We start from the raw sequence: 11,486 nt of genomic DNA on the forward strand, positions 1-11,486 counted from the left end.
TGTGAAACCTTTTAGGAAACTTTCTTGACAGCTTTTTGTGACACTTGTTCGTGACAAAAGTTTCTAGGAATTTCCTAGGAACAATGCAGCTGTAAAAAAATAAAAAACAAAAAACCAAAAAATTTAGCCTAAAATGCAGAAAAAGAACTAATACAAAAAAACTTGGTTCATTCCATATATCTAAAAGTCATACAAACGTTTACACTTTAGAACATAAGTTTTAACAATCGTGTAAACCAAAAAGATAATATAGAAGTCTTAAAACCGTACAAACGTTTACAACAAATAACCTAAGGAGCATTCGATGGATTGGATGGATTGTCGGGACGATTATTAGTGTCATATCGTCTCATGAACTCGACCATTTCCGCCATTTGTTTTTCCATTTGTGCTTGTCTTTTGGCCATTTCACCATTTTGTCGGGCCAATTCGGCATGAGCTTCTTCCAATTCCTGGACCTAAAAAAATGTTAAAAGAAACATACATACATTAGTAACATAAAAAAATAGTAAAAACAAAGTATATATATTAACATTTATATCTATTATACCAACATATATTTCACTTATAAATGGAATGAACTTAAATTTTCTTATTCATAATAGCAACATATTATCATTTTTATATACAATAGCAACATACTTTTATTTTCTATCAATTATAACATTTTACCTTTTTTCATAATACCAACATACTATAATTGTTATTTATTATCAAAGACCATATACTTCTATGTTTTTTAAATAATAGCAGCAACTTTATTTTATCCATAATAGCAACAAACTTGATTTTTTTTTATCTATAATAACAACATATTTTATCTACTTTGCATTTTTTTTTTATGTCAAATAAAAATACCCGCTGTTGTGACTGCTGGTACTCAGAAGAGGTCGGTTTGTTCCCGTTGGATGATGTCCCCGTGACAACGAAATGTAGATCTGAACTTCCTACCCCGTAAATACGTCTGCACTTGCCTCTCCCTTCTTGTGCTTGCACCCACAAGTCAACATCACCCTCTGGATGTTGAGTTAGGTCCTCCCCGTACTTTTCAACCATGGCACTAGTGTATCTCTCCTACAATTTATCAAAACAAAACGATTGTTATTATTGTACTATTTCAAGTTGAAGCACTAATTATCTATAAAGGAAAAGATAAATTACACATATTGCTCTAGCAGTAGGTGTACAAAACTCCAACTCTTGAATTGTATCATAATCTTTAGCCTTGAATTTTTTCTTGGCCTCTGCAGTAAGGTGGGTAATAAGAAAAAGTTCCAGAAATGTAGAGATACGCTTCAATTCCTTTTGCTACATAAAACACATAGTATAATTAGTGTAATATATGATTAAGTAAAACCAATTACTGAATTATATGAATATTGATTCGCATAATTACCAATTCCAGTCGATACTGATCATAACCCCTGGATCCCCTGTATGTCTCGAAACTGTACCGGTGTCGTCACCGCTCATACGGTTGGCTCTCCCGGCCACCGACTTCTTTCTCCAAGCATCTGTGTCCCAATACTATAAAAAGAATATGTAAGATAATATATAAAAGGAAAAAAATAGCAAAAAAATAATAATATATTAATTAGCTTACTTTACACAAATCGTTCCATACGTCCTCATTGAAACTAATAGGCTCAAAATCACGCATGATTGCAAAGTCATTATTTGTGTTCGGGATGTTGTGACCGGCCGCTCGAGCTCTATTTGCAGATTCATGTCGATATTCACTCATTATGTCTGAATAACGATCTTGCACCACAATTCTAAATCCACTCTCGATCATTCCATCATTTACCGAATCCCACCGATAGTATTTCTGTTAAAAAAAAGAAACTAAAGCTAAAAGTGCAAACATAAAACAAATCAACCTAAGGTATGCCAATTATTAATTGATATTACCCCAAAAGCACGAAACATTTGCTGAAATATTGTAGGCGGAAGCTTAGTAAATGTGGGCCATGCTCCATCCAAAAATTGATCAAATATAAGTCTGATCTGATGATGTACCTGATAGGATGCAAACCTACAACGGTGAAATATAACAAAATAAGTATTTTTATAATATGAGTCAGCAACATAAATTTAACTATTAAAATGACATACTTTTTTCCGAACTTCTCAAGATACGGCCTAGTATCGCCATATCTATGAGGTGTATCTGCGACATTTGAGTCGCGTTGCATATCATCATCATCTTCTTCAAAATCATTGTCAGGGTCGATGCCAGAAATGTGGGCCTCATGTACGCGACGACGTTTAATTATCCTCTGCGTATCGTCCATTTGATCAGATATACCAACATCACTAGTACTCCCAGCGTATCCACGACCTAAGTTCTCAGCATCATGAACACTCAACGATGTAAGCCGTGTACATCCATGTCGCTGTCGGTCATTAGGACTGGAGTCCTGAGGTCGACTACCAGTACTGTCGTGGCCATGGGCAGAGTCGTGTAGTCGACCACCAGTACTGTCACCACCACCACAAGCAGAGTCATGCCGTCGACTACTAGTACTGTCACGACCACGAGCAGCAGAGTGATGTGATCGAGGTTGCCTTCCACGACTACCCGACATAATGTGTGTATCCTGCATTTGATTAAACAAGAACGATTAGATACAAATATGATAAATCTCATATAATTTAAAGTGAACATTGGTATATGATAAATCTCACATAATTTAAATTGGAAAACAACAAACAATGTTCCTAACAATCAAGTTCATTTTCGTCTGAATCGTGGTCAGAAAAATCCATTTCATCTGCTTCATCGCTTGTATATTCTTCAACTTCAAATTCTTCATCCTCACCGATTGGATTTGTGTGTGTTACTAGGCATAGGCGTTCACTAGTTATGTCATTCGGTAACTCAAACCGTTCATCGATCTGAAATAATCCATCTGCTTCTATGTTTTCATCATCCGCAACTTTAGCTTCAGGTTCGATTCCTTCATATACCCCTCTTGGTTTTGTCTTAACAACCACCCATATATCTTTTGTTTCATTATTCACACAAGGGTATGGTGTATAGAACACTTGTTCTGCTTGTGATGCCAAGATAAACGAGTCGTCAGTTTGAAGTCGGGACTTGTGTTTAACATCAACAAGCTTATTTTTGTTAACTACTACACCGCGGTTGTTATCAAACCAAAGACATTTAAACATTACAACAGTCGAAGGCCCGTTACCACGATACTCAAGCTCTAGTATCTCGTCCACTAAGCCGTAGTAGTCAGACTCCTCGGCGTTGTACGTCTCCCCTCTCACACATACTCCATAATTATTAGTCACACGTCCCTTGCCATATTCCTGTGTATGGAACTTATAACCATTTACAAAGTACCCATTGTGAGATTTAGCGTTCCGCGATGGTTTCCTTGATAAGATTTCCAAATGTTTACTGTTATGGTTTCCTTCATGTGAGTCTATCATTACCTATATTAACACACAAGTATTGTATTGGTTAACTATTTGTAAATATTAAGCATTATGATTTAATTAGTTTTACTTACACGATTTTTAAACCATTTGGCAAAGTACCTCAATGTCTTGCCTTGCCTTTATATTGTCTTTAGATTTGGAGGTGCCCATACTTGTGTGAAATAGATTCTCAAAAAAGTTTTTCTCGATATGCATCACATCGAAATTGTGTCGGATCAACAATTTGCTCCAATATGGTAGCTCCCAAAAGATGCTTCTCTTTACCCAATTATGTTTAACTCCAAAACCATCTGGTTTTTTATATGTCGTATTAAAGGGGGTACCTTCATAAACGGTAGGAAAATGTTGGATAGTCTGCCAAATCTCCTCTCCTGTTGGATTTGATAGTGTTGCTCTTTTGACCGTTCTATTTTTCCGAAAGTTTATCTTATCTTTTAGGAACTTGTGTCCAACAGGAAGAAATTGTCTATGACAGTCAAACCAACATGGTTTCCCTCCAAAATGAAGTTGGAATGCTCCTGCTTCAGCCGAACAATATGGGCAAGCTAACTTACCATGCGTGCTCCATCCAGACAACATTCCATAAGCTGGGAAATCACTAATTGTCCATAGCAATACGACTTTCATTTGGAAATTGCTCCTTCGGTATGCATCATAAGTTTCAATTCCATCCTTGAACAACATTTTCAGCTCATCTATTAGAGGTTGTAAAAAAACGTCCAAATTTTGTCCCGGATTGTTCGGACCAGGAATGAGCACAGGAATTTGTATGTACTGCTCTTTCAAGGCCAACCAAGGAGGGAGGTTGTAAACCGTAATAAACACTGGCCAACATGAATACGGGGTCGTGTTTGAATTATTTGGACTAAACCCATCAGTACACAACCCGAGACAAACATTTCGCGTCTCTCATGCAAAATCAGGAAAGATCGAGTCAAAATGGTTCCAAGCCTGACCTTCACTAGGATGTATCATCTTTCCTGGTTGTCTACGATGATCTGCATGCCAAGTCATATGCTGGGCCGTCTTTTTTTAATAGAATAATCTTTGAAGTCTTGGTCTAATTGGCATGTACGTCATGACTAAATTAGGCGCCCCTCTATCATTGTATCTGCTTTCATGACATACTCTACAACGCTCCATATCAGAATTTTTCCCATTGAATAGCATGCAATGATTTATGCATACATGAATCCTTTCTGACGGCAACTCTAGTGGCTTCAACATTTTCTTTGTCTCGTAAAAGTTTGTAGGTACCTTCTCACCACCGGGTATACTATCTTTGAATATCGGAAGTAGTTTATTAAATGTTGAGTCAGAAACATTGCATTCTGATTTCCAATTCAATAATCTGGTGGTGGTGCATAGTGTGGAAGCTTTTTCAGACCCGTCCCACAAAGGCTCGTTTGCAAGCCTTAACATGGTATAGAATTTCTCAGCTGATTGATTTGGGTCTTGTGGCCCTTGCTGATAATAAGTATCAGTATTTTGATGCATGCTCTCCATAACCATTTGCTCATATCTGGTATATTCACCTAAATCGTCATTAATGTCTTGAGCCATTTCACTGTCTATGCATTGACGCACACGTTGAGATGATACGGGGTTTGAACATTGTCCCACATCATGTGTAGGTAATGACTCGCCATGTGCATACCATACAAAATAATTATCCATGAATCCACTTTTATATATATATCAAACTCAACCAACTCTCTCCTTGAAAAAACGATTTTTGCATTTGGAACACGGACATCTAATTTGAAAAACCTCTACCCCTTTTATAATTTTACGTTTGATGTTAGTTGCGTTGGTGTATGCAAAATCCAAGAAATAATTGACATGTTGTCGAAATACCGGATTGAATATACCATTTTTGGCGCGCAAAGTGTATATCCATTCTCTATTGGATGACATTTTTCGATCTAGAACTAAGATTTTGCATTTGTTAGATGTTAATAAAAAAGACCTAACAACTTAACACAAATCATCTAACAAAGTAACAAATGAAACGTCACACTTTATTATTAATAAATATTAGAATAAGATTTTTCCAATAAGACAAAATTTTTATAGCATATAATTAAAGCCATAACTTTACAATATTAGTAAAACCAACAATTCAATAAACTAACATAAATCATAACTTCAAAATATTAATAAAACTAACAAACATTAAGATGCTAGTGGAAATGTAATCCATTGTTTATGGGTTATTGGTATGTACAGGTCTGATGCAAAATTCTTTTTTTTTTTTTTTTTATGAATTTGATGATTTTGCCCTTGGTGATGATTTGAGATTTTGGCACACCAAAAAGCAACCAGAAACAGAAAATTCAGTAGAATTACATGTTTTCAAGGGTATATATGTCACTTTTTTGTCATAGCAGGTCTAGAAAGATAAACTCTAATGCATGAATTAAACAATTACACAACAAAAACTTAAAAAATGACACTTATGACAGATTACACCAGACAACAAATTTGGAAATCTGTCCAAACCAAACAAACAGAAAGAGAAACAAACAGAAACATAACCAAATCAAAAAACAGAAACAAATGTTACAAACCAAATCTGGAAAGTGGGTAGAAGAATTTTAGTGGATTTTTGATGAATTTAGAAGGAACTTTTGAGTATCTTTTCTAAATAAATCAGAAGAGAACGTGATCATCATAAAATGTAATTACCCTTTTAGCCCTTTTAATTTAATACTAATTCAATTTTACTAACAAACCTTAACCTTATGGATGGGATCAAATGACTGCTACTATCATCCATTTGTTTTATGATATATATGGTCAAGTTGCTTTAACTGTAGTTAACAATATTAAACCGTTTTTCATCATTTTTATAAAGCAATTGTTAACATTTTAAGTTTTTATCTTGTGTTGCAACTGCGAGCTCGTTTTTGATACATATGGTTCAACTGTAGTAAAGGAAATCACACCATCCAGGGCAAAATTCAACCTAAAATCTAAGAAATAACATTTAAACATATAATAACATAAATCTAAACCTAATTTTCAACATATAACCACTTAAATTCAAAGATTTCGAAAAAATAAAAAAGTTAGGGATTTACCTTCAAAAAACGATTTGGGGAAGAAGAGATTGAACTAAAAGTCGTTGAGTGTAGCTTTGGTCGACCGAACGGGGGCGGAGACACTAGCGGTCGTGGCGATGGTGGAATTTGCAGACGAAATTGGGGGGAACTCCGACTTCTTTGGAGCGCAATAAAAAAACATCGTTTTTAGCTGTGAAAAAATGAACGACCTATAGTATATAAGGAGAGTTTATTTAGTTTAATTCCTAGAAATGTTATAGGACGCATTTACTAACTAGGAAAAAAAATATCATTTAACCTAGAGTTATATATATATATATATATATATATATATATATATATATATATATATATATATATATATATATATATAATACGTTTTTACCTCAAAATATAAAAAAATATATCCGGTTCCTAGGAAATTCATAGGAAATATTTGGAAACTTCCAACGGATTTCCGAGGAAATACATAACCATCACAAATTTATGGGAAATGCATAGGAAGTTCCAGTGCATTTCCTAGGAATCAAACTAATTTTTTATATTCTTATATATTCAAACGTTTTTTTAATTCGTTCCATACTTTATGCAACTTTGTTATGTATGAAATACTTTTATCTTACCAAAATATTATGCACATACATAAAAATACATGTGTACACATACACTATATAAAATGTATAATGTTATGTTTTAAGTATTATGTTATGTTGGTGTGTGCACTTAAGTATGTATATATTATGCATAACTTGGTAAACTAAACCCAATTCATGTATAATGATGTTGTACAAAAAATTGAACGAAAAAATCAATGTTTCATATTTTAATATTTGAAAATGGATTCTTTTCCTAGGAAATCTCTAGGAAAATTATGGGAAACTTCCGATGGATTTCCGAGGAAATGCCTCATTCGTCACAAATTTGTAGGAAATGCATAGGGAGTTCCAAAGGATTTTCTAGGAATCAAAGTCATTTTTTCATTCATATTATTTTTTATTCGTTCCATACTTTGTGCAACTTTTTATATATGAAATACTTTTATCTTACCAAAATATGTATTCTGCACATACATAAACATAAATATATACACATACACTATATTGAATGTGTAATGATAAACAAATGTTTTGAGTAATATGTTATTGTGGGGTACAGACTTACGTATGTATAAATCTTGCATAACTTCGTAAACTAAAAACAATTCATGTATAATGCAACTGTAAAAAATATTGAACGAAAAAATAAATGTTTCATATTTTAAAATTAGAAAATGGATTTTCTTCCTAGGAAATCCCTAAGAAAAATAAGGGAACTTCTGATGGATTTCCGAGAAAATAGATTAGTCGTCACAAATTTATGGGAAATGCATAGGAAGTTCCAAGGGATTTCCTAGGAATCAAACAAAAATTTTCATTCTTATAGGTTCAAATGTTATTTTTTGTTCATTCCATATTTTGTGCAACTTTGTTTTACATGAAATACTTTTATCTTACCAAAATATGTATTATGCATAGGGAAAACTACAATAAAGTCCCTAAGTATTGCCCGTATAATCGATTTAGCCCTTATATTTTTTTTTTTTTGCAATTTAGTCCTAAATACCTGTAAACATAATCAAAACGAGATATTTAATAGGTTAGTCGGTATCCCACCTTACGTGTACAAGTGAGTTTTACCCTTCCATTTCCACTGCATTCGACGTCTGGTAAATCGATTGAGAGAAAAAGATAGGGTTTTTACAGAGTGATACACGAAATAAGTAAGGTTTTACTGAGAGAAACGAAGGTAAAACCCAATGGTTGTCGAATCAGAAGAAGTTTGCCATGAGTCATCTGAAGAATACGACTCTGAAGAATACGAAGATGATGACGAGGTGCTCGATACTGAGCACATAGATGTGGAACTGGAAGAAGATGATTTCAAGACACAGGGTAAAGAGAGATGCAAGGATGCTTTCCTTAACTTCAGTTCTGATTATGAAGATAATGAAGCCGATGAAGACAATGACTTAGTTGATGAAGATGAAGAAGGGTTTGGTTCAGAAGAGGAAATCGATGACACAGTAGGGGCTAATGATCTTGATTTGGGAGATGCGGTTGGTGCAGGCTTCCCCATTCACGACCCATCAGTTAAGTGGAATAAGATGAAGCCCCTTCTTGGTGAAAGGTATGAATCACCACATCAGTTGCAACAATGTCTCACTAATTAACTGCCAAATGTGGTTCTAAGATGAAGTCTCAACCCTGCCCATTCAGAGTTCATGCTTCCCGGATGACTCAAGAAAGGTCTTTTCAGATTAAAACCTTAGTCGATGAGCACAAATGTGTTAGAAATTTCAATATTTCAAATTTACTGAGTCCCAGATGGCTAGCAAGACACTTTTTGAAGGAGTTGATAATGAAACCTAACTTGAAGTGTAAGGAGATGCAATCAATAATTAGGACCAAATTTCATTGTGGTGTATCTTGGTCTAAGGCTTACAGAACAAGGTGTAGAGCAATGACCATTATAGATGGTAAACTTACAGAACATTATGCTAGGGTGTGGGACTATTGCCATGAGTTACTAAGATCAAATCCTGGTAGCACTGTCCAAGTTGGTGTCACTGTAAATCCAGATGAAACAACATACTTTCACAGGATGTATTTGTGTTTTAAAGCAATCAAGGAAGGTTGGAAAATAGGGTGCCGTAGGGTAATTGGTCTAGATGGATCTTTCTTGAAAGGGACATGTAAAGGAGAATTACTCACAGCAATAGGGAGGGATGCAAACAACCAAGTTTATCCAATTGCTTGGGCAGTTGTTGACATTGAAAACAAAGCTAATTGGAAATGGTTTTTGGAACTGCTCACAGAGGATCTTAATCTGCTAGATGGAGGAGGGTTTACTGTAATTTCTGATCAACATAAGGTTTGTAATTTCTTTGCATATTTATGATTTTCCCTTAACATCATCTTATATGTTTATGTATTCATTAAATTGTAGGGATTGCTTGAAGCAACCAAAGAAGTCCTACCAAATGTGGAGCATAGACAGTGTGCAAGACACATATATGCTAACTTTAGGAAGACCTATTCTGGAGTGGAGTTCAAGAATATGTTCTGGGCAGCTTCCTTATCAACTGTAGAGAGTGAATTTCTCAGGAAAATGGATGATATAAAAGAGGTTAATCCAAATGCTTATGAACATTTGATCGCAAGAGATCCTCACACATGGTGCAGGGCATTTTTTAGGACTGATGTAGCATGTGAGGCAGTTGAAAATGGCATTACAGAGTGCTTCAACGCCATCATATTGGATGCTAGAAAGAAACCCCTTCTAGCAATGTTTGAAGAAATTAGGTTGTACATGATGGATAGGTTCTACCATATGTTACAAAAGGCAGAAAAGTGGGAATCAGTGGTTTGTCCAGCTGCTATAAAAAAAATGAACAAGTTTGGAGAGGATTTGAGGTTTGTCTTAGCATTTGTATTGTTCCTTGTTATCATTATTCTAATTTCATTGTTATGATTTCATTTAGTAATGCCATTGTAGGAATTGGAATGTGAATCCAAGTGGACCATCTATTTTTGAAGCCAGGAATGGATTAGAAGGGTACGTGGTTAACTTACAAAGTAGAGTGTGCAGCTGTAGGCTTTGGGATATCTCAGGAATTCCATGTGTACATGCACAGTGTGCAATATTATTCACTGGACAAGATCCTGTTCATTTCATAAGTGAGTGGTTTCATGTGGACAGGTTCAAGGCCATATATGCAAACAATATACTACCTGTGAATGGTAGAAATTTATGGCCTAGAACATCATACATAAAGCCTCTACCCCCTTTAGCTAGAAGAATGCCAGGGAGACCAACTCTGAAAAGAAAGAGGCATGCCACTGAATCTCAAGACAAATACTCCCAAAATAAGATGAAGGTTACAGGAAAAGGAAGGACTGTCCAATGCAAAAATTGTCTTCAAAGGGGTCATAACAAGGCATCCTGTAAGAATCCCAAGGTCACACCAGAACCCAAACCCAAGAAAAAAATGGGTAGACCAAGATTGGATCCTGATATCAGTCATTGGACTAGAGGTGGTGTAAGAGGTGGTGTCAGAGATAGTAGAGGTGGTGCAAGGGGTAGTAGAGGTGGTAGAGGGGGTAACAGAGGTGGTGCAGTGGGTAACACAGGTGATGTAGTGGCTAACAGAGGTGGTGGAGTGGCTGAAGTTGAAGGTGGTGGAGTGGCTGAAGTTGAGGATGACACTATTCCTGAAAAATATTTAGTCCATTTATGGAAGGCAATGCAAGATTTGAAACAATCACGGTATTCAACTGAAGAAATTAAAAAGTCACTTAGTCTGACAGATTCACATATGAAACAACTCAATGATTACAATGACACTATTGAACAAGTTCTTCCTATGTCTATGGTAAACCCTCTATATTACCTTAATGTTTACATTCGTTTATGTTATTAATTGCTTGATGTTTTATAGGAAGAGGAGTATCCACCTCAGATAGAGACACAAGATAGGGATGAAGAAAATATCCCTGAGACACAACCAGAAAGTGAGGAAGAAGAAGAAGGCATTAATGACACCCATGAATTACCAGTACACCTTAGGATTGTGAAAAAAAGAAGGCCCTCTGAGAGGATTGTTAAAACCAAGCTGAAGAAGATGGGATGTGTTGGGACTTCTTCAAATTCACCATTGGAGTTGGATTAGGGTGTTAGGGTGTTAAGGGTAGTAAGGGTATTTTGGTACATCTTTTGTGAATGCTACTTTTGTGCATCTTTTGTGAATGCTACTTTTGTATATCTTTTGTGAATGCCCTTAAATTACTGATAACCATATTTTGTACATCTTTTGTAAACACATTGAAACATTGTGAATGCCCTTAACATGGTTGGTAATGACATATTGGAGTTTGTTGTTTAATTATTTTAGCCACATTGAAACATTGTGAATGCCCTTAATATGGTTAT

The 11,486-nt window shown here is 35.3% G+C and overlaps 1 protein-coding gene across 3 annotated transcripts; it reads right to left on the bottom strand.

Annotated features, from left to right (window-relative positions):
• Positions 1-148: 148 nt before the first annotated feature.
• On the bottom strand, positions 149-6,725 carry LOC145001170 (uncharacterized). 3 transcript variants are annotated; one of them, XM_078960525.1, is made up of 9 exons: positions 3,525-6,528; positions 2,689-3,447; positions 2,116-2,600; positions 1,912-2,035; positions 1,604-1,828; positions 1,397-1,527; positions 1,162-1,308; positions 859-1,074; positions 149-458 (listed from the first exon to the last, which is right to left on the bottom strand). In XM_078960525.1, exons 3-7 carry the CDS (start codon positions 2,586-2,588, stop codon positions 1,296-1,298), a joined length of 966 nt encoding a protein of 321 aa, XP_078816651.1. In that variant the 5' UTR covers positions 2,589-2,600; positions 2,689-3,447; positions 3,525-6,528; the 3' UTR covers positions 149-458; positions 859-1,074; positions 1,162-1,295. The 3 variants fall into 3 exon arrangements, with proteins under 3 accessions (XP_078816651.1, XP_078816650.1, XP_078816649.1); XM_078960524.1 differs by lacking the exons at positions 2,689-3,447; positions 3,525-6,528 and adding an exon at positions 6,537-6,725; XM_078960523.1 differs by lacking the exons at positions 149-458; positions 859-1,074; positions 1,162-1,308; ... (2 more) ...; positions 1,912-2,035; positions 2,116-2,600 and having other exon boundaries at positions 2,694-3,447; positions 3,553-6,530.
• Between the last annotated feature and the right edge of the window lie 4,761 nt (positions 6,726-11,486).

Source organism: Lactuca saligna, chromosome 6, assembly GCF_052625555.1.
Source record: "Lactuca saligna cultivar CGN05327 chromosome 6, ASM5262555v1, whole genome shotgun sequence".
NCBI classification, from domain to species: Eukaryota; Viridiplantae; Streptophyta; class Magnoliopsida; order Asterales; family Asteraceae; genus Lactuca; species Lactuca saligna.

Coding starts and splice junctions, on each gene's coding strand:
- LOC145001170 (XM_078960523.1), bottom strand. CDS start 4,137: ATGTTGTTCAAGGATGGAATTGAAACTTATGATGCATACCGAAGGAGC. Junction 3,448..3,552: donor AGGCAAGGCAAGACATTGAG/GTACTTTGCCAA, acceptor GTGTTAATATAG/GTAATGATAGACTCACATGA.